The 23323-nt window shown below is 47.8% G+C and overlaps 2 protein-coding genes across 2 annotated transcripts; one reads left to right on the forward strand and one right to left on the reverse strand.

The window, feature by feature from the left end:
- Positions 1-249: 249 nt before the first annotated feature.
- tmem198ab (transmembrane protein 198ab) lies at positions 250-15844 on the forward strand. The gene is made up of 5 exons (XM_030086356.1): positions 250-642; positions 12332-12587; positions 12659-13240; positions 13369-13568; positions 13649-15844. Exons 2-5 carry the CDS (start codon positions 12431-12433, stop codon positions 13799-13801), a joined length of 1092 nt encoding a protein of 363 aa, XP_029942216.1. The 5' UTR covers positions 250-642; positions 12332-12430; the 3' UTR covers positions 13802-15844.
- On the reverse strand, positions 15632-20897 carry LOC115384052 (desmin-like). Its single transcript, XM_030086340.1, has 9 exons — positions 20311-20897; positions 19441-19501; positions 19265-19360; positions 18354-18515; positions 18142-18267; positions 17818-18038; positions 17590-17630; positions 17360-17448; positions 15632-16658 (listed from the first exon to the last, which is right to left on the reverse strand). Exons 1-9 carry the CDS (start codon positions 20895-20897, stop codon positions 16617-16619), a joined length of 1425 nt encoding a protein of 474 aa, XP_029942200.1. The 3' UTR covers positions 15632-16616.
- Between the last annotated feature and the right edge of the window lie 2426 nt (positions 20898-23323).

Genomic DNA, 23323 nt, shown 5'->3' on the forward strand with positions numbered 1-23323 from the left:
AAATGTGTAAGTACTGTATTGTTTTTTTTTTAAACCACTCAATTTTTCCGCTGCGTAAAATGACGCATTCGACTGTTACCGTGCGTAAAGCGAGTCGAGTGGATGTTTCTGTTGTCTTGATGTTTCTGCATTGAGAGACTCGTCCTCTAGGAGCCGCTGCAGAATTTCCTGACTTTTTAATCCCCCCCTTTACCCACATTCATGTGAAGCGATGCAGGCTCTGACAAGCCCGGACTCGTCATTTTTTGCAGCGGAGGCCACCTCGTTCACCCGACGCACCGCGTGAACGTGAGAGGCTGCGTATCCTCCATTCATCCATCCTTCCATCCATCCATCCGGACCACAGTCTGGATGCTCCAGCGCCTTCCCTCCTCATTTTGCACAAATAGCTCTGCTTTCTGTGCTTGTGACCTCGGGTCTGGTGTTTTCGTGGCTCCTCTCATTTCCCCACCATGGATGAGCAGTGAGGTCGGCGGATCCACCGCCCTGCAGCCTGCCGCGGAGACGGAGCTGCACACCGACGCGGATGCGCACGAGTCCCGGGGATGAACGAGCAGGAAATGGTCGGTGTTTCGGGCTCGGGAGGCTCCCTTTGCCGTCATGTGAATGCGGGCGAGGCGCGCCGAGCGGCCGGGGATGATGGTGAGTGTCCGACTTGACGCGCACCGTGCGCCGCTTTTGTCTATTATAAATAAAAATAAAAAAACACACACACCTGCTGTCAAAACGTAAAAAATGTGATAATCGGAGGGATTATAGAACGACAGCAACACGCTGAGGTGTGTGTGTTCTTCTGAGTGTTTGCGCTTTATAATCGAGGTCAGCTGGCTGCTGGACGCTCCGCTTCTGACCCGGATGGACCCATCAGGGTCGATCAGTCAATTGCCCCTCATCATGGCAGATGGATGCCTTCCACAGAGACGATGATGCCCTCTCTGTCCAGACCAGACGCAGGGGTTCGGTTCTCACGGGAGTCTGAAATAAATATCCCGTTCAAGCTGCCATCAACTTCAAAACCCCTGGCGCTTACTGGAAGGTTGAAAGTGTTGCGAATTCCTGCAAACTCAGCTTCAATTTAGATGTTTCCCAGTGAAATGGCATCAGCTGGGCACCATTTTGCTCATGAGTTATTCATGTTAGTCTCAGTTGAATTATAGATATCTAACGTTCTCCTGGCTGCCGTTGAGCTGTCTGTTGCTTCCATGCAGCCATGTGTTGTTTTGCTCCTTCCAGTGGAATAACATCACCTTAATTACTCACGTGTCTCAATCTTCCAGGCATTTCATAAACTCAAAATGTAACTGCTCAGGTTCTTCCAGCCAGAAATGTGTAAAAAGCTGTGATTGAGGACTTTCATGGGCCCCTGCTGTGAAAGCATTGTGGGAGAGCAGTGGCAAAACAGCTTCATGTGGAATTCTAATGAAACACATCCAGGTGCGTGAAAGGCTCAAGCAGGATTAGGAGGCGGGAGTTCTGATGTGGTGAAACCCCTGAAGCGGGCATTGTGTTGCAGTGAGAACGCAGAGCTGGGATTGGCATGCCGATTAATGTCGTTCACGTGAATGTTTGGAGTTGGGAAAAGGAGACGCACGAGGAATTACATAACAGGGGAGTCTGAGGCCTGGAAATCCATAAACAACTCGAAAAATGATCGATGATGATTTAATGTGTGGAGTGGAGCAGTCAATCATTTGAAGAGCTTGTTTTGGACGTGTTAATGGAGCATCGGTCATATGAAAAGATAGATAAAACTCCTTTTCTAAGTGCTGTGGAGTTATCTCCTAAAGTGTGTAGGTATGTAGATATGGGGGGGCTGTGCTGCTCTGGGCATCATTCTTCTTTTCCCAACAAGCAGAAGCAAGTCTGTCCAGTTTTACAAGTTGAATTCTGAGTAATTCACTTTTTATCATCATGACTTCCTCCGTTTTTATGACTATTGGAATTTCTTTACAGCGCTCCGATACGCTGACAGTGTTGCTCCTCGAGTGTGATTCATGGGACGGAATCATGATGAGGGGAAAATACACACTTTCTGCACATCACGGAGCAAGAAATTACCCGCAATTCATTCCATAATGAATTTCAGTTAAAGTTTCCATCTATGAAAATGGCATGTTCTCGCCACTTCGCAGTCGTGCACAGACTTCATGCTCTCTGGAGGTCACCGAAAAGGCATCTTGGGAGACGCCGTCTGAACCGTCTCCTGGAGACGCTGATAGAAGCCCGCAGACCCGCAGCCGGCCCTTGGTGCACTCGCCGTCCCGTCAGTGCGGTCAGGCGCCACAGGCCGCCAGGGGAGCGAAAACGCCGCAACGCGTCTTGTCATGTCGGACTCGCCGGTGGGTCGGCATCTCCAGCCCGGTGCCGCTCGCCGTCTGAGTTCACCGGCTGCTGCTGCGCAGAGGCAGGAACGCAGAGCTTCGGAAAAACGACGCGCACTCGTTTCCTCGGAGGTGCTTCAGGGTCCAGCAGAGATAATGTTCGCGCCGACTGGCGCTAATGAGTGTACAGACTCCAGCAGTGAGCCGAGGCCTGCAGGCTGCAGCGCTGTGGGATCCAGCAGGTGCGAGCAGCCAGTCTGAGGAGAAACACCTGTAGCCTCGGCTGTTCTTTGAGTCTGCTGAAAAATGCAATTTCCCCCTTAAATATGTTGAATCCTTTCATCACTTGAAAGCCAAAGAGCATTATGTAGAGAGGTGAATTGTTAGATTGTGGATGTTAATGCTTTTGAAAGCTCTGATTTACGAATATGAGCTGGCACAACAAGAACACGTCAAGGTGATTGAAGACGAGCAACACGTTTTCCTCGGCTTGGTGGATCAGTAGCTGTGACTGATTGTGTTTCGAAGGCGTCCGACCCGCTTGTCATTCCCGTCCCGGCGTTTCCTTCCACTCGTCCAAAAGTGGGCAGAAAAGCTGAGTTTGGGTTTCGAGGTTGTGAAAGCGCCGTCATCCGGGCGGCCCCAGCTGGCTCAGAGCACCGAGGCCTGAAATCCAGTGGAAAAAAGAAAATGTGAGAGAGAAGCAGTTCTGCTGCTCTGTGCCCGCTGATTCATTCATCTCGGTCTCAGAGGCAGCGGAGCTGAGGGCCGCCAAAGGCCGCAGCCCCCATCGTCTGAACCCCGGTGAGCAGAGAGGATCATGGGGTATGATCACACACAATGATCTGCTTCAGGTGGTTTTCATGTTTCTGGAGCATCATGCGAGTAAAATAAGGAAGTTGCACACTTTGAAACAGATCATTGCTGCAGTAAGTTCTTTTTTTTTCTTTTTCTGTTGCAGATAAAACAATATATGTTTACTTGGTTCTATCTGTTGTGATTTTCTTTATATTTTCTGGTGCAAAATACAGTGAAATGTCCTAAAAAAAAGTTTCCTATAGATGGCTTTGAGGATAGTGTGGGAAAAAAAATCTGTTTTCTTTTTTTGCCATTTGAGCAGTGGCTCTGTGGGTCGGGCTTCAGTCTTTTGCGGTCTTGGTTTTGGCCCGCAGGCCCTATGTTTGACACCTCCAGACTTGATCTTTGTAGCCTGCATTTCGAACATGGAGTTTTAACGCTCACCATCGGTGGACGGCAGCTGTTTTATTTGAGCCCAGCTGGTGCATTTACGTTAAAGAGAATCTCATTTATAACCTAAAAAGCTCATTTTAAAGCCTGGTGATAGTGAAACCACACTTGATGCTTCTCATGTGAATCACTGCAGTGTAACTAAAATCAGTAACATGAACCAGCTCTTGTTCTGCTCATTAACTAATTGACTGTTGCTCTGAATGAAATTGACGTTTCCGTGGGGACCAAACAGCAGACTGACCTCTGTCGGCATCGTCTGCCAGGAGAGCGCTGGCCTGGATTTGTCTTTAGATTGTCTTTGTTGTTGTTGTTTTTGTTCAACGGTACAGTGTTCCTGCAAGATGAACCAGAATGATCAGAGGACGAACTCTATTCTTGTAGACAGTGTGTTCAGCTTCTCCTCCACGGGGACGAGGATGTAGGTGAGCGGCTCCCCGGAGGAGGACAGGAAACGGCGAGCTGAGCGGGTCGTCCGAGTCTCGCCGCTCCGCCGGATTGAGACGGTGTGAGAGAGCGAGAGAGAGAGAGAGAGAGAGAGGAGGCCTCTGGTGGGAGTGCGGCGGTTACATAAGGACGACTTGTCACCTGGAAAAAGATAAATGAAGTGCCGTCGTTCCTGGAAGCCCACCGACGTGCTGCAGCAGGTCTGAGGTTGGGACTGTTGGTTCACTGGATCAGTCGTGAGAGGAAGATGCTCTTGGACTGACTTGGAAGCGTTGCGACAAACACACTCATGACCGTGTGAACGAGGAAAAGTTGAAGTCGTGCTTCATGAAGTGCCGTCTCAGCGATCTGTGGCAGCAGAAAGAGTCAAACAGAGACAAAGACTTAAGTATCCTCCTCCTCCTCCTCCTCCTCCTCCTCCTCCTCCTCCTCCTCCTCCATCACACATCTCCCATCAGCAGATTCTCCACATTTGGCCCAATCAGAGGAAATAGCAGCAGCAGCTCGAGCAGATTTTCCGAGCGGAGCGGCCCGTTCGCTCTCGGCCTTACGCAACCGGCCCGGCGAGCGTCTGAGGAGGTGTGAGGACGCCTCGGCCGCTCCACGCCGCCAGTCGTGCTCCGGCTCCGCTGCGTCGGTGTTTGTGGGCGAGAGACGCCGTGCTGAAAATACCGAGCCCAACAAATCATGTAATGATGTGGAGAAAAACAAGTAACGCGACATCATAACATGAATCATCCAGTTTGAGTGGAGTTTGGAGGTGAAACAGAGCCGATATATCGCCGATGTGACCGATAACTGAAGGAGACCGATAACGATCCGTATTCGTTCACCGCTGGTGTGTGGATGTGTGTGTGTGTGCGGGTGTCAGGTAAAGCGTTTACAGAACTCTGACCTTCTGTTCGTCACGCTGCTGCTTTGTGGCGTTACTCGACATGTGACGGGCCTCTGGCTGTGTGTGTGTGTGTGTGTGTGTGTCACGCGGTCACGTTTCTCCAGCAGACTCAGCCACTATCGATGAACATGTGCGGAGGGGTCAGCGGTTGATCTGCCAGGTTATCGGCGGGGCGATTGACGACATCCGCCTCCCCGCTCCTCCCGGAAGCTGACGCTCGGAGCGGTGACACACTCGCTCCAGCGCTGCGCCCGGCGGGACGCCGGCAGCTCGCTCTGAGCTCCGTGGGTTCCTGGCGCCTCTCCCGCCAGCCTGTTACCTTGGATGGCTCATGAATAACACCGTGAGACAGAGAGCGCTCTGTTTGCATCATGTGCTCCTCCGCTCATTGAAGCGCCGGCATTCAGACGTCTGTGAGGAGCGGAGGGAAGCTCTGAATGACAACATGAGGCCCGGCGGGCAGATCTCACTGCTCCGGGATGGAGGGACGCTCCACTGAGGCAGGTCGGTTGATTTATTTGGATTTCATGGTTCCAGAATTGTCAAAAAAATTGTGCAGTGGGTGAATGTTTCTAGAAGAAAACCTCAACTTGATTCAATATTTATGTGTTTTTGACAGCATTGAAAACCGTATTTCTCTCCTTTTTGTAGGTTTTTTCTTATTTTCTTGGGGTTATAGTCATAAGAAGTTATAGGAAGGGTTAAAGTCTCTTCTGTTGTGTCTGAACATTAAACATTGTCTGTTGCTTGTAAATTAACCGGCTCCAAAGTGCAGCAGCAGAGGAAGCTGTCTGGGGATTCATGAATCTTAAAAATAGCTGCTGTTTGACCTACATCTTGACTGACTTATTATGATCTTGTAGATGAAAGCTGTAGTTGTTTTTGTGAATGGGATCTGGCGTTTTTTTTTTTTTTTGTTTTTTTTTCGGTCCTTCCATGTTGCACCTGTTTAGGCTTCATTTCTCTCCGTTTTTGCCGCTTTGCATCCTGGGAATGATTGCCAGTGCAAAGCGAGTGAGTAATGCATTACGAGGCTGTTATGTAACACGGCGTGGTGGGAAGGCCACTCATGTTTTCTCCTTCTGTCCTCCGTCCTGTGGATTTTCATGTCACTGTTTTTTTACCTTTCAGGCTCAGATCATGAGGTTGAATGACTCTGCTCGTGTTGTTGTCGGGTGTCTGTGCTGCGGCGCTGCTCTTCGGTCTCTGTTAATGCGTGTGGTGAAGAACTCGTGGCGGAAGTCATCCTTTCGCTACCTTATTGTGTCTGGATCGGCGTTCAGTCAGGGAGCCTCGTTGCAGTGTCTCCGTTTGGAAAATAGAAAGTTGGCGCGAGAGGAAGTGTTGAGTGAACGGTTTCTGTGTGGGAGGGGTGTTGGGCAATTAGCCGCATATAGAGATTCGTCTCTGAAATCGGTAAGAAAAGAAAAGAATCTCCATTAAAAGTGAGGAGCGGTTGAGTAAATGTCATTTCATAGTTTCTGCAGTCCAGCTTTTAGAAATCCTCCAGGATTTCCCCAGATGTTTGGCTGCTCATCAGACAGGAGTTTATTGATCACATAAATGAGTTTGACACCAGGTTTGAACTGTTTCCTTTGTTTGTCTGTTTGTTTTTTTTGACCCGGTTGGATCTTGAAGGAGCAGCAACAGGTCCACAAACTCTCATTCTGCTGTTCGTCATCGCCGTCGGAGGCAGTCACGACTCCGACACATGCTGGGTTTTTTTTTTTTTTTTTTTTTTCATTTTTTTCCTTTATTTTGGTGAGAATCTGTTGCTTGACGCACTGACAGTTGGAGCCATTTGCATTTCGCAGCTGGTTTTTTCAGCTGCGATCGTAAAGTTCACCTCAGCAGAGCTTCGGTTTTTTATTCCGTCCTTAGCAAGCCTGTGGCTTTCCAGACGGCGAGCTGACGAGGGTCGCTGGGTTTCTTCTCCTCTTATCGGCTGAAACTGGACAAATTCATTGAATGAACGCCTGTCTGACCCTCCGACCAGGAGAGGATTAGCATACGATCACACACACACACACACACACACACACACTACTGACGTGTGTGTCTGTGTAGAAACGGCACTTTAATCCAACTATGAAGAGCAACAATTTCCATGGAGTTTCAGTTAGAATATACATTTTTCATCACAATTTTCCCCATCTTCTGTATTTTTGTGGTCTTTTCTTTGAAAACATACTAAAAGTGAAAGCAACAAAAGCAAATTTTATGAGTTAAAGGGTTTTAAACCCTTGTCATCTCTTCGTGTATTGAGTGAAATTTGAATTCAGTGAGTTTATTTTTACCATGAACAACATGATAAAGTTTACTGAATGAATGATGAGCTCGAGTCAGGAGAAGTTTCCCCAACCATCAACTCCTTCCTGATTTATGAATTTGATAGTAAAGCATCAGAAAACAGCAGTGCAGGCACGTTTTTCCCGCAAGACAATAACAAATCTTTCCGAAGCCTCCGTCTGCACGAGGAGCTGAGCCGTAGTACGGATTCAGGCGGCGTTCGCATCGTCTCGGCCGCTCTGTGTATTAATAGACTCTGCTTCCTTTATTCATGACGCGGCTCTCGTTTTCAGGCTGCGCATCTGTGTCAGTGTGTCTGGCTCCCACTGACTGATGCACAAACACTCTAAACCCAGATAAACTCCGTCTCCTCCGTGTCTGTCTGCTTGTTTACAGCAGGAGACGGACGGCTTTGTCACACTGCTGATTGATCTGCGTGCCGGCTGCAGCTGAACAGCATCATTCTTTGTTTGTATCTTTGGAGAATGGGCTTTAGTCCACACCGGAACAGCAGAGTTAATATTTGTGGTGTTAATTCGGATCTAGTTGTTGCTTAATTTGCTATAAAGTTTCATCATTTCAGGGTAAAATGTGACACCGGTCGACCTCCTTGTCGCTCCGTCAGGGATTCAAAGCTGTGGTTCGGGCAGGCGGACGCGTCCTGAGTCGCACTCTGCCGAAGGTGCGAGTGTGTGTGAAGGTCTGGTGGAGTCGGGGTGTGTCTGGGATGCTCTGCAGCCCCGCGTGACCCCAACTGTGAGAGAAAACACCAGTGGACAGTAGTTTGATCCTCTGCTGGGAGAAAAGAATCCAGAATCAGACGTGCTTTCAGAAGTTTTCCTCTCTTTTGTTCTGTACTCAGCGTAAACAATCGGTGTGTCCTTATCTCAGGGTCAGCTGTGCCCTTTGTGAAAAGCTTGTAGCAGAGAAATGAGAATCAGCATGAAGCTGTTCATTTTTATTTCATGCATTTGTTGTATTGAAAGGCAAGTGAGCATGAAACTAGAGCTTTATGATAACGAGCCGGCGTTTTTCTCCCAGGAAAAGCACCTCTGCCGGTATGAATTCACACTGAGAAATTGTATTAATTTCTTTTGTTTGAACCATTTGACTAGAAATAATTAACCTTATAACAAGTTCTCTCATTTGACGTCTGATTATTGACGCCTGGGTGACTCGACTTCTGTCCTCAGACTGAGGTCGAACCCCGACTCGGTGACTTCGGAGAGATTTGTGTCTACAACATGAGTAACACAAGGATACACACACACACACACACACACACACACACACGCACGCACGTACGTACGTATATGAACAAATTGAGAGGCAACAGACGAGGCCATTGATTGGCTCCCACCCTGTTGCTATGGGAGTTTAAGCTGCTCTGCCATTGGTCCGGCTCCGGACCGGGGAACGACTACCGGCTGTCTGTCAGCATCCTCCCGTCGTCGTGGCAACAGACAGGACGCAGGGGGAGTGTGGAGAGCGGTTGTGTTGTTGTTGTTGCTGCTGCAGGAGGGAGAAACTCCTGTCGTCGGTTTTCACTCAGTGATTGTTTATTTCCAGAGGATGATCCCGTCTGCAAACATTAAACCTGCACGTTTTCATCTGCAGCACAAAATGGCTTAGTGTGCAAACACAAACACACACATGCACACACACACTCCTCAGGGTCACTCGGTAGTGACCTGCTAATCCTCCACCAAAAGATGATTATTAATACGACATGTTTGGATGAGAAACGGGGATAACGGAGTGGGCAGGACATGTGTGTCACTTCGTTCAGTGTGTGTGAGCTTTGTGAGAGAATTAGTCTTGCTCTAAAGTGTATATGTTTTTTTTGTTGTTTTTTTTTAACTTGCTGGGGCTTTATTGTACTTTTATGCTGTGCCTCTTCCTCCTGTTTCCATTAGGATTCCATTCAGATGCAAATGCACTGCAGTTTTCTTAATGCACCGGGAAAAAAAAAACCAGTCATTTATGTCGAAGGTGGGATTCATCCACTTCTCAATCTGCTGTTCATTCACTAAACAAACCATTACTCTTTTCTTTTGTGGAGAAATACGTGCCTGTTTAGTGCTGCTGCTTGTCTTAAACTTGTTAAAATGTTGTGCGTTATCCTCGGTATATACTGTAAGGTCACTGCGGGTGATAAAGTTTTACTTTACTGAAGGAAAAAAAAAGTTTTCACCTCTGTTGTAACCTTCTTTTGGCATAAAATTGTTCAGAAAAAGCCTAGAGACTTCTGCTCTTGTAAATTTATGTTTGCCTTGTTTTATCTCTCCCGTCTCCTTCACTTCTTTGTTTCTCGGCAGCTTTTTGTTGTCAGTAGTTCACTCCAGGACTCGGTCTCAGACAGTCTGGCCCCCCTCCCTGCAGGAGAATCAGCCGGGAGACACGTTAATGTTCACCTGAACAGCAGCGAATCTGTTTCATCTTCAGCAGAGGACTGTTGGACATTCGAGGTGTCATATTGTATATTTATCATAAATATGTTTTTTAAATGGACATTTCAAGATTTCACAGATGAAATAGAGGGAAAGTTCTTTATAGCTGATTGTTTGTAGTTTAAAACTGTCCTATGGAGACATTTAGGGACAGAGATCAGACTGATGACAGGAAGTGAATACCATTACTTGTTATTCTAATGTTCTGTTCTTTAAATCTTTCTTCAGATTTTTTTTTCTGTCTTTTGTTGGTTTTTTTGTTTTGGGTTTTTGCTTGTAAATCGTACAAATTTGAGGCTATTGATAGGATTTTGGAAAGGCGCTGGTTGTATTTATTTTCTGGATCATTTAAAGTGAACAATATTGAAACATTCATTCATTTATTAATGGTTTTCACATTTTAGACCTAGTTCTGATTGCATTATTTCCTATGTTGATGGAGTCACACCCACTTCTCACTTCTCTTAAAGCAAAAAAAAAAAATAAAAAAGGCTGACTATTGTGAGATTTAACAATATATTTCAGTTGCAGTGTTTAAAAACTGAAGTCCAGTGTCATCTCTGGTTATGAAGGCTGCGGTTGAGTCTTTGAGGCAGTCGGCTGTTTCTCACACACGCAGCTTTTATCCAAACCCAGGAGCAGATTCCCCGAAATGGTGGTTGAACTAGTTTCTCGTTGTCATTCAAAAAGTTAGAAACTTTTTTTTTTTTTTTTTGTTTAAGTAAGTTCAGTCGTCAGTTCAGTAGCTTCGTATGCTCAAGTTTTAGACAGTTTTATACACTTTCCTGCTGCAGGAAAGGCGAGCCAGAGCCGTTTCCACTTCCTCGGTGAGAAATCATGATCGGGACGGTGATTATCCGCCATCCGCAGCAGAGGAGGTGAAGAGGAAGGGATGCAACCGGAAAGGACACAAAGAAGCTCATGAATATGGGAGCGAAGTTCCCCAGACAGGAGTTGCATAAGCACCTCTGACCCAGAAAGCCTGTGCAGCCGGACGGAGCGGCCCAGAGATGGAGGGAAAACAGCCCGGGGGGAGCAGAGGGGAGGAGAGGGGAGGCGTGGGAAGGAGGTGACGGAGCAGAGGATGCTGTTCCTTTGATTTAGAGACAAATTGAATATTTGCATAAGCAGTGAGACGTATGCGTCCCTCTGACACCGGGAGTGTCACTTGGCTGTGTGGGATTGTTAGTGAGTGTGTTGTGGTGGGTGTGAAGGTGGAGTGAGGAGAGGTGAGAGGGAGACGAGTGAGGACAAAGACAGAGCTGAGGGAGGCGAGGTGAGGCGAAGCAGCATCTGAGGAAACGGCCGACGCTGAGTGTGGGGAAGGAGGGAATATAAAAGAACAGCAACAACTTACGGAGTCGGTGCAAAGAAGGGGAAAGTCGAGGCGAATTTATTTACCGGCCGTTTCACCCGAGGGCTTCACTGGAATACAGATGAGGCGGCGGGAAGAAAAGAGACGGGAGGCGGAGGACAAAACCGAGGCCAGTGGCCGACTGAGGACCAGGACAAGCAGTTTATTCTGCACTTCTGCAGAAAACCTGCAGCATGGAGACGTCTGAGGTGATGGCAGAAGTTTGTTGTCTTGTCTGTCGTTCAGTTTGAGATTTCTCTGCTTTTTTGTGTTTTCTTTCATTTGCTCATGACTTGCAGTTTTCATGTAATGCTTGTTTTCTTTGTTTTGCTGTTCTCTGATCAGTTTGTCAGTAGCTGATATGTAAGGCACTTTCACTCATACCATCCTGTATAAATGTGGTTTGAAAAGTTTGCCCGAGGTGTAACTGGAGGGCTTTAGTGTGGTGTTTATTACATTTTGCACAGACTTTTTAAAAGCTTTAATTGTAATTACATTTTCCAGATAATAAGCTACCACTTTAAGGAGTGTGATGTCTTGTTTATTGTGAAAATATCATTACATTATCAGCTTTATTGCATTTGTATTGGCTAAAATTATTATGTTATTGGCTTTATTGTGTTCAAAATGACTACATTATTGACTTCATTACATGTTGAATAATATTGTTGCATTATTGGATTTATTACATTTTAAAACTTGTTATTGATATTTTTACAAAAAAAAAAAAAAAAAAAAATTGAAATGAAAACCATCCAATCACTTGAAGAGTTTTGTTATGGATCCAGCATAACAAGCGTTTTTCAGAAATGTGAACTGCAGTGACCTGAAGAAGGGAGAAGGATTCTGCTTGACAATGGGACTGATGTGAGTTTTGAACTGGAAACGAGCCACAATAGGGTGAAAAAAAAGTGTTTTCTCGGTCTGGAGTGGAGCTGACGATGTGTCTCTGTCTTCCCCTCATGATCCGGCGCAGAGAGAGCGAGAGGTTTTGATTGCCCTCGCCCGCCGAGCCTGAACACCCGCCGCTATCCGAGCTATTATTATCTGCCGTTTCCGCCGCCGGGGATGCCAAACTGTGTGTGTTTTTGTGTGTGTGAGCGTGCGGAGTGAAATCTGTCTCAGATCTGAAAAGCCACTTTATTACCAGGGTTGCTTTGGCTGCTGGCAGACATGTTGATCCTTTGGATGATCCCGCTGCTTTTCCGCGATTTAACTGATTAACAGTCGGTTTTCGAGCGAAGACAACAAAGCCTGCTCTGTGTCGGGCTTTTCTCTTTTCTCTTGCGGTTGCTCGATCTGACCGCTTCCCGTCTTCCGTCCGCAGGTATACGCGCCCAGCTGGGCAGTGCTCCATAACCTCCCTTGCCCCTCGCCTCCCACCTGATCTCCTGCTGCTCCTCCTCTTCCCTGAACCCCGCTCATCATGACCACCACCCTGGAGACCCTGCTGGCCCGGCCCGACCAGGAGCTGAGCCCGGAGCGGCTGGACGGCTGCCAGGACACCCGCGGCCGCTACAAGGTGGTTCCCTCGGTGGTCTGCTCCATGTGCTGCCTCTTCGGCATCATTTACTGCTTCTTCGGTGAGTCTCTGCTCGCAGCTTGAGCTAAATTTCCTCGTCGCGTGTCTCATTGCCGCTCTTGGTGCGTTCAGGCTACCGCTGCTTCAAGGCGGTGATGTTCCTGACGGGCCTGATGTTCGGCTCGGTGGTCATCTTCATGCTGTGCTACAAGGAGCGCGTTCTGGACACCCAGCTGAGCGTGGAGGCCTCGGTGGGCATCGGCCTGGGCATCGGCACGCTCTGCGGCCTGGTCACCATGCTGGTCCGCAGCGTGGGCCTCTTCATGGTGGGCCTGCTGCTGGGCCTGCTGGTGGCCGTGGCCACCCTGGTGGGCATGGAGGAGCTGTCCGACAGCCCGCCGCGCTCCGTCTGGGTGCCGCTGGGCGTGCTGCTTGGCCTGGGCATGCTGTTCGCCGTGCTCACCCTGCAGTGGCAGCGCCTCTTCACCACGCTGTCCACGGCGGTGTTCGGGGCGGCCGTCATCACGGTGGCGCTGGACTACTTCGTGGAGCTCTTCGCCCTCGTGCTGTACATGTACGAGCGGATCAAAGCGGAGCCGCCGAAGCCCGTGTGCTGGCTGACGTGGGTGGTGCTGGGCGTGTGGCCCGCCCTCACCCTGCTCGGGGTCATCATTCAGTGGAAGGTGACCGCCGAGGGATACTCCCACACCAAGGGTGAGACGGCAAGACGCAAAACACAAGATGAGCAAGTGTGACGCTAGTTTGTGGACTTGTTTCCGTCACATATGAACAGAATTCTAATTATTTCCCCCTGACGTTCCCCTTGACTCCGTCCTCCACAGTGATCATCAGCCGGCAGCAGAGGAGGATGCAGGTGATGCGGATCCGTCAGCGGGACGACCGCTATCGCAACAAGAAGAAGAAGAAGCAGCAGCAGCAGCCGGGCTCCTCCGCCCATCAGGCCAAGCAGCTCCACGCCGAGCCTGCCTACCGCCGCAAGCCCAACCCCATCCGCCGCTACGACACGGACGTGCTCTCACCCGTGAGCGTCTTTAGCATTCTGCCTCCTGTCTGTCAGCATTCGCAAATCAAACTTCTTCTTCTTGTTCTGTTTTCCTCCAGAGCTACATTCAGAGTTTCCGGGACCGACAAGTGCAAGCGCAGCCCTTCCCCGGCCGTCTGGTGGGCGGTCCCCACGCCGTGGTGGACATGGGCTACGAGTGCGGCTCCACCACGCCCCTCACTGCAGCGGCAGGACCCTCGCTGCGGGTGTGACCCCCGTGACCCCCCACCCTCCACCCTCCAGAGGTCAAAACATGCCACTAAAGCAGGGAGACACACGACTCGACGGTCACGCCTGTGCTAGAACAAACCGCCACTGGGTTTCAATGCAAAAATTCTGGGTTTTGATCAAAAAAAATAATAATAATACAAAGTGCTGGAGTTCCACACAATGCAAACACGTTTAACCCTTTACTAGATACATTTTGGGAGATGGAGATCAGCTCTCCTCGTGGCGTCCTGTCGGGGAGATCAGTGTTTAGGCTGACTTCTTTTCACTCTTTGTCAGTAGATTGAAATGCACAAATGCATGCACGCACTGAACACACACACACAGACGCACACACACTGCAGCCACGCCCAGCGCCGACCTGTGTGTCGCCATCTCCAGTCAGACCACGTCAGGGATCGCTCTCTCAATGGAAACCCGCCTCAGGTTCTAACACAGGCCCCTGTGCGTGCTGTTCAAACCGTCGTCCTCGTTTTTCCGTCGCGCTGCAGAAGCAGCTCGTTCCTCAGCTTCTTTGGAGTGAGATTCAGCTCACCCGTCAGGGAGCCGGGGCTCCTTCAGTTGCTCTCTGTGCCATCTGGACGACAGACATCCTCTCCTAAATGAGGAAAGACATCATTAAAGTCATTTCCGAAGAGGGGAAACCCTCCGCCACCCTCGGTGCTGGACAATACTCTACTTCAAGCGTCAAACTGCTCTCTGGAGGCCGGGGGATCTGTTTCAATGGGTGCCTTGCCCCTCCTGGAACTGCACACCTGAGCATCAGGAGGGGGGTTACTGGCAGATCTCCCATCAGTGGCTTTGGTTTCTTTTCCTTTTTTGTTTTATCTTGCATAAAATGTGAGGATTTTTCAGGGAGGGGGTAGCCGCCGAGCTACAACAAGCAGGGTTTTAAAGTGTGACGGAGATGAATGGGCTGGTTATTGTCACAGATGCCTGGATACGGGAGAAGGATTCACTTTTAGCTGACAAAACAAAAGCCGTATTGACACTGGCACCTCCTCCGAGATTTCAGCCAACGCTTAAGGACAAATACTTGGGGGATTTTCAAGTGCTGGAAAACACATTTTTTTTTCAATTTTGTCAATGCTGTGAAATCCATTCAACTCCTAATTTACTGTAATAAGCAGAAGAGGTTAAAGCACTGTCTTCTGTTTGAAGGTTTGGGGATTTAACATGTATTCCTTTGGACCAGTAGGAGCTAGTTAATGTAGTAAACTTCACTGTTTCAGACTGCTAATTTCAAAAGGTTGTTTACTTCATTGCTAATTCAGAAGCTTAAAACATCTTTAATCCAGCGGAGACGAGCTGAACACCTCAAGCTGCAAACTTCCACAAAATCCAACGTGGCTTTGAACGCACCGAAAGTCTGATGAAGTCTCTGTGCCTCCCCGAAGCCCGTCCGGCTGAGGTGCCAGTGTCCATACGGCCGAAACGAGTCGACTAGTGGCCATAACTACTTGTACTTAGACCAACTCTTTTCCATCATGTGCATTGACTTTCTTTGTTAGGGGTGAAAAAAGAAAGAAAAAAAAAAAAACGACGTGTAACATTTTTGTCAACGGTGAAAATGTGAATACTTTCTAACTGTCTTGACCTTTTTAAAAGAAAAGCAAACACGTGTTTTGGGGGACAGGGAAGACGTCTGGTACATTTTTATTTGTCAGTGAGAAGCTGAAGTGCATGAACTCGCCCCCCGACGCGTCCCCCCCCCCCCCCCCCCCAGCACCCGCCACCCCTCCATGTGCATCGATGTGAAATTTGTACATAAAACACGGCACTTACCAACTTCTTTTTTTTTTTTTTTGTTTAGTTTTTATTTTCACCATTTGATAATTTCATTCAAAACATGTTTTCTTAGGACTCTAATTGTTCATTTCCAGTGGGATGTATTTATTTGCTGATTTATTTATTACTGTAAAGGAGAGTGCAATGTCATCACTGTAGGCCAGTAACTCCATGCTTTTGATAAAAACTGAATTATGACTATAACGATTAAAGCATGTTTTTCCTCGGGCCTGTAAACAGTCGAGAGTGAGCGTCGTCTCTTCAGGTCACACCGACGTCAATCAATCAGATGGAATGAACAAAACATAAAATCCACTTCACTGTTGCGTTTCTCCTTCTCTGCTTTTCTCTTTGTTTTTAAGACCTTACACAACATCCGCCCTCCTGTCTTTCCTCTCATCTTTCCTCTCATCTTTCTCCACTCCTCTTGCATCTTCTCTGTTACTTCTGTTGAAAAGCAAACCTGCACAGAACGCTTCAAAACAGCGAGTCCGACCTCGAGGAGCACAACAGGAGAAGTTTCTGCGTTCTGAATCAAACCGTCTCGTTCTCATAGTACATAATTAACAGGAAATGAGATGCGGAACTGCTTGGCTGCAGACAAACACATTTTTTCTGTGACATTGCAGAAAAGAAGTAATTCTATGCAACCACATATCTTTTTTTTAATGCTTTTACTCTGAAAAACAAAACTGGTACAGCCACTTGTGAACTAAACATCCTGTCCAGCCACTCTTATTTTCCATTCAGCCGCTCTAGATGTATTTTTTCTATTCTCTTGAACATATATAGATGTGTCTGATCTCTAGATAAATGTAAGCAGACTTATGTAAACAATATAAAAAGGTTCATTTACATATTGTAACTTAAAAAAAATGCACAGAGCAAAGTGAAGAGTTTTAGAAGCCCCTTTGCTCGGTTTTATTTATGTTTCCTGTGTTTTTTTGTTCCCATCTGTGGTCGAAGCAGATGTTTGGTTTTCTTGTTCTGGTCTTATCTCCTGCAGGTTGGTTACATGATGTCCTGCTGGTGCTGCGTGGACTCACTGACGACCTGGAACACAGAAAAACACAATAATGTGGTTAAATGGGCAAAGAATGTGTTTGAATTTTATTTTTTTTCTTCACTAAATTATACTTCTGAAAGTTAAAAACAGAGCTGAATATTTTGATGGACAGACAGCCTCACGTTGAGTGCCTGCAGTGAACTCTGAGGTGACTGAAGATTCAGATGACATTCTCACGTTGTCAGGACACGCCTGGAACGTATGTTTTCCTGGGAGGCCGTGGGTGCAGCACGTCTCCAGTCGGGGTGGGATGGGACTGTTTTCCTCAGCCTGTCACTACATGTGTTTGTTTGGATCACAAAGGCCTAGTTGAAGAACAAACTTTTACCCTCGGCTGATAAAATCGCTGAAGAGGGTTCGGGGTTAGAAGTGGATCAAAAGCTCTTTGTTTGGAGCGGAATTAACTGAAAGTGCTTTCTAACCCAGTCTGAATCAATTCAGCCCATTAGTTTAGGTTCAGAAATCAGGCTGATTGCGTTAACCAATGGGTGAAAAATAAACTGGCTGAAAGGTTACTGGAGGTCAAGTTTGGAAAAACTGAAGAAAAATGCTTTGAATTCACTTCAGCTCTTTAAATCTGTAAAGAAAGTAGTCTAGGTTTGATGAGATATTCAATATTGGCTTCCTTTTGTGTGTGTGTGTGTGTGTGTGTGTGTGAGTGTGTGTGAGGCAGAACACAAAGCTGTACCTCTCCGTCACGGGTCTCGATGGTCTTGATGAGAACGGTTTTCTTTGAAAGCATCTCAGAGGAGCGCTGCTGGTGTTCAGGACTGGTCTCTGGTGAGAGGAGAGTCCAAATTAACTTCATCGATTTAGGAATTCAAATATAAACTGGATGTGATTCATCAGGCCTTGAGCCTGGTTGAAAGGATGCGCGCCATCTAGTGGTGTAATGAGCTACAACAGGTAAGTTTGTACCTCTGTAACTCAGGGAGTAGCTCTGCACCGGGAGGGCGATCCTGCAAAGACGAGAGCAAAACAAAGGTAACAAACAGTTTCCCTTCATTATTTGACAGTTTAAAGGCAGGATGAGCTGAAGATGATGCTCACGGCCTCACGTGGGAGAGATTAACTGGCAATGCGAATAACTGCCTTTCCCCACACTGAGCAGAGTAACAGGAGTTTGATTTGTGAACATCTTCTCACCGGCTCTCCTCTCCCTCCAGCAGCTTCCTGTAGGTGGCGATCTCCACGTCCAGGGCCATCTTGACGTTGAGCAGGTCCTGGTACTCGCGCAGGTGGCGCGCCATCTCGTCCTTCATGTTGGCGATCTCCGCCTCCAGCCGGGCGATGGTGTCCTGGAAGGTCCCGGCCTCGCGCCCGTGGCGGTCCTCCATGTCCCGCATCTGCCTCATCAGGGACTCGTTCTGGTGGGGTCAAGAGAGAGAGAGAGAGAGAGAGAGACGGAGAGCCCGGGGTGAAGCGGAGGCCCTGAAGCGCTGGAGGATGGCGTGCGGGCGTGAGACGCACGGTGCCTTTCAGGGAGTCGATCTCGCAGGTGTAGGACTGGATCTGGTGCCGGAACTCCATGGTCTCCTGGCGGGCCTGCTTCAGGGCCTCGTTGTTCTTGTTCACGGCCTGGTTGAGGTCGGAAACCTGCAGCCGCAAAAGGTCAAAGGTCAGGGGTGCATTTCCCATGAGCCCCTGCTTTCAGTCCGTCTCTCTCTGTGTGGCTGTTTCACCTTGGATTTGTACCAGTCCTCAGCCTCGGCGATGTTCTTGGCGGCGATGCCCTCGTACTGAGCCCGGATGTCCCGCAGCGCCGCCGTGAGGTCGGGCTTGGACATGTCCATCTGGATCTGGACCTGGGTCTCCTGCATCTGGGCCTGCAGCTCCCGGATCTCCTGCAGGGGGAGGCCACGTTACGCTCAGGTCAGAGGTCAGAGTGCGTGGATTTACCCGTATGGACAAGTGGGATTAGAGGGATTACAGCTGTGTGTGTGTGTGTGTGTGTGTGTGTGCGTCTGTGTGTGCAAATGCTGACAACCACTGGAGGCAGGTCGAAACAGGACTGTGTGTGTGTGTGTGTGTGAGACTGCTGAGCTTCCAGACTTTGATTTAACCAATGAAAGTGTGAGTGATGTGATGTTTTTGAGCTTCATCTTGTCATCAAACCAACAATGTTGTTGCAAATTCTTAGTTTTTTGCTTCATTGACTGAGTGTTGAAGCCAACACACACACACACACACACACATACACACACACACAGAGAGAAACAAATGCTGTTGTTGAGGTCCTGAGGTGCTGATGGCACAGCCAGTAATTTTAGCCGTACATCTGCTGCGGGAGATTTCCGAGCTCAGGCCTGCTGCCAGCAAACAAGCTTTCAGTGTGTTTGCGAGTGAAACTGTACCCTTCCTCAAACCTCTCGTTTGCCACACACACACACACACACACACACACGTAACAGCAGATGCTCAGAGACAAACAGTCGGGCCAACTGCAGCACGAGAGACACAGTTCCTAACATGTCCCAAAAAAATTCAAAGATCAGATCGTCGTGTTTATTCTCTGAGCTGCACTCAAAACCAGGATGTTTTTTCACACCTGTCCTTCAAGCAGACGAGTTATTTTACAACAAATTGCACAAACCTCCTCATGGATCTTCTTCAGGAAGGCGATCTCCTCCTGCAGCGTCTCGATGCGTCTCTCCAGGTCCAGACGGGCCAGAGTGGCAGCGTCCACATCCTGCAGCACGTCAGACATTCATCAACCGTCTCCAGCAGAAAGACAGCGTCCTGTGACCTCTGCAGCGCCGCGCCACGTACCGCTCTGAACGCTGCCAGGTTGTTCTCCGCCTCCTCTTTCTGGAGAATCTCCTCCTGGAGCCTGCAGAATATTTAAAAAATATACCAACCCAGATGGAAAATGGAGTTCAGATTCTGAAAATCCAACTGAAGACGCTCATAAAAATAATTTCAGTGATCAAAAAAACTTTTCCAGTGGTATTTCTATGAGACTAATTGATTTTTTATATAGATTACCAAAAGCTAATTGTATGCATAAACAGACCATAGGTGATAATCCAAAACATCTCGAAATCAACATGCACTCCATCAACAGGAAGAGAAAATGGAGTGAATTAAAGAACAGCTGGACCCCGTTCCAACCACATCTTCAACAAGTAGCTCCGTTTTTATGTTCCCGTCAGAGAAAACTTGGCAGTGAGTTCCTGAGAGTTTCGGTAGCAGGATCGTCTCTCTGGATCTTTACAGAAGTGCCACTTCAAATGTAAACCGCAGCCGGAGGAAGAGAAAGGACAGACCAGCGCAGATCCCTCAGACGTTTCCTCTCCTTATATAGAAGAGGTTTGTGTAAACAGATGGTGATGAGCACTGACTCTGGTCAAACTGAGGACACAACACACACACACATACGCACACACACGAGTTCTAATGACAAATCACAAACTGACGTGGAATCAAGTTTGAATTTAGATCCATCTGGAGCTTCTGTTGTTTAGTTTATTTTTGCTCCTCTTGAACTTTCTGAATCTTGACGCCTCTGTCTTGTTTTCTCATTTATCTGCTGTCATTTCTTTTTACATAAACCAAAAGTTTCCACTCTGACTTCATGCTTCCTGACAGGAGTTATTTACAACAGAGACCCACTCGTCCGCCCCTCTCCTCTCCTCCCACCTCAGTTTGAGCTTGTCCAGGTCGTCCACCAGGTTGTCGCGCTCCACCTCGATGCGCGACCTCTGATTGGTCAGGATCTCCACCTGCCTCCGCAGCTCGCTCATCTCCTCCTCGTACAGGTCGGCGATGCGCGTGGGCTCGCGGCCCCGCAGCCGCTCCACCTCCACGGCCAGCGCCTGGTTCTGCTGCTCCAGGAAGCGGACCTTCTCGATGTAGCTGGCGAAGCGGTCGTTCAGGTGCTGCAGCTCGGCCTTCTCGTTGGTCCTGGTGGTCAGGAACTCCTGGTTGAGGGCGTCCGCCAGGTTGAAGTCCAGCGTCTCGCCCATGCCGGCGTAGGAGCGGGCGGCGGAGGCCCTGGAGGCGGCCAGCGGCCTCCCGTAGTAGCTGGAGGAGACGCGGTACGCCGGCGTGGAGCTGGAGCGGCTCACCTCGTAGACCCTGGAGGTGACGTGGCTGCCGCCGCCACCGCCACCGCCGCCGCTGTGGCCCAGGAAGGCGCGGTTGAGGGAGGGCGAGGCGTAGTTGCCATGGCCGAAGGTGCGGCGGTAGGAAGAGGCGGACTGGGCGGAGGAGCTGTAGGAGGTCATTTCTGGAGAGCGAAGAGGAGCACTGAGGAAGAACCTGCGGCCCTCTTCTATTTGTAGTGCCCCCCTCCTCCCTGGGAACTGCCCCCTCCCTCCCTCCTGGCTCTCTCCTGATTCCATCTTTTATTTCCCTTCAGCTTCCTCTCTTCCTTCCCCTTCCATCATTCCCTGTTCTTCTTTTGATCTTCTCGCTCTTCAGGGTTTCTTTCCTCCTCTCTTTTTCACCGTTTCTCTCCACCTCTGTCTTTTTCCTACGTTTCACATTAATCTTTTTAAAAGACCTTCGATCCCAAAACCGGTCCGTGGTATCACTTTAATGATCTGCACAGCTCCAACACAAACTCGAGCAACATAAAGTCCAGATCCAAATGTGAAGCAGGAATAAATCAGCCAGGTGTGTTCAGCCTGTTGGGATCGACCAGTTTCTTTGGGGATGACATGAATTTTTGGTTCACAGCAGCAGGATCAGGAAAAGGCCGGAGCTGTGTGATGTTTAATGCAGCAGCAGCAGCAGCGATGGGCCCACGTGGCTGTAGAGCAGGAGGTCTTACTTTGCCAAGATTCAACTTTTTCGCCCCGTCCGCAGGTCAAAAGGTCAACTTCATGCTACTTTCTGTGTTTCTTGTGCTGATTCCTGTGCTTCTGGGACTATTACTGTCATCTATATGTGACTTTTATCAATTTACTAAGTTGCTGCGACTCAATTTGACCTTCTGTTTTCTGTGGATCTTTTTATGTTTTAATTTTTTTTTTTGTAATTTTGAGTTTCTCCCTCTTTTTTGTGTTTTATTGTTTTTTCCCCTCTTTTTGCCTGTTTTTCACAACCTTTGTTTTTTTTTTTGTGCTGTCAGTTTTAATCACATTATTCGCAAGTGATTAATGGAAGGCTGTCAGTGATTAACTTTATTAAATTGTGATTAATGACAGAGTTAGGGTTAGGGTTAGCAATTGACTCAAAGCAAAGAAACAAGAGAAAACTCATTTCATCGTCATTGAGACTTCGTTGTTTTTTTCATCCCTGTGCAGCACAGCTGAATTATGAGGATTAGATTCCTCATTGGAAGCCTGAAAATGTTCCAAACATCCTCCTGTGGCGTCGATGTTCTGGACTGTTTAACACTGAAGGAGAACATGGGACTGGCCTTCCCCTGAGCGTCTCAACTTTAAAATGTTCGATGGTTCACGTTCCACATTTTTGAGTGTTTTCTGGTGTGAAACTGCTCCACTTCAGTTAAAAGCATTAAATTGGTGATTTTGTGTGTTGTTATTAAAACATTTAATCGATTGACAGCACTTTTTTTCAACTTATCAAGCATGTTCTTCGTTTTTTTCAAATCGATTCCTTATTTTTAAGCAGTTTTTAATACTGTTTACTGTTATATTCTTTTTGTGTCATTGTCGTATTGAGTCTGTGTAAAGTTCTTGGGGTTGTTTTTTGTGAACATTTTGCATGCTTTTTCTTTCTTTTTTGTCTCCATCTTGCCATGAGCCTCTTATTGAAAATTTTTCATGTTTTTTAATTTCTTTTAATTGAATTTATGGTTTTCTTGAGACACTTCCTGGTTGTCTTGACTCTATTAACGTGTTCTTTAAGTTTCTGTGTTATTTTCTTTGCTTATTTGTGGTATTAACTATTTGAAATGGAATAGAATGCTTTATTTCTCTGTAAGTACAAATATGTGTGCCTCAATCATAAATTGCTATGACGTGATTCCTTTTTGTTGCATCAGTTGGCGACGGTATTATTCGTACTTCGAAACAACAGTTGAGTTTGTGGAGACGGCCTGTTGAACGTCATTTGCTGCACACACTGTTTGATGAGAAGCTCTTCCTTGTGTGTGTCTGTGATCTCATTTCATAACAATGTGAAGATGTAAGGACGGTGGCTTCTCCGATCTCTGTGTCGTCCACACATGGTGAGACTGAGCAGGTTGTTAATGAGAGCATCCAGTGCGGGGGGAGTCTGTCTAACCGGCCTTTAAAAGGAAAACTATCCTTCCTGAGAGACCCACAGGAACTGCATGTGCTTCCAGAGCGAGAGAAAGCCCACATTCATCAGCAGTATTTGTCATTAATGATGATTTCATTGGGATGTGTGAGGGTGAAGTGATTTTTAAAGAGGGGTGGGGGGGGTTTCCTCCTGCCAACGTCAACTCTGCCAACTCTTAAATCTCCAGGCTTTCACACCAGGCCTGTCTTGAACTAACAAGTGAATGTAGGGTGAAAATGTAACGATACAGTTCAGTCTTTATAGAGCTAATGTCAGTGAAAGTGGCCTTTTCATGCTCAACTATTGCCACCCGCTGCCATACATGTACTTATTGTCGTGCACACGTCATTCAGATGAATGGGTCATGATTAGCCCTCTCGCCATGCTGGATACATTTACATGATCCCTGTATGTTTGAACAGTTCTGTGCAGCTTGTTA

Source organism: Salarias fasciatus, assembly GCF_902148845.1.
Source record: "Salarias fasciatus chromosome 23 unlocalized genomic scaffold, fSalaFa1.1 super_scaffold_20, whole genome shotgun sequence".
Lineage (NCBI taxonomy): Eukaryota > Metazoa > Chordata > Actinopteri > Blenniiformes > Blenniidae > Salarias > Salarias fasciatus.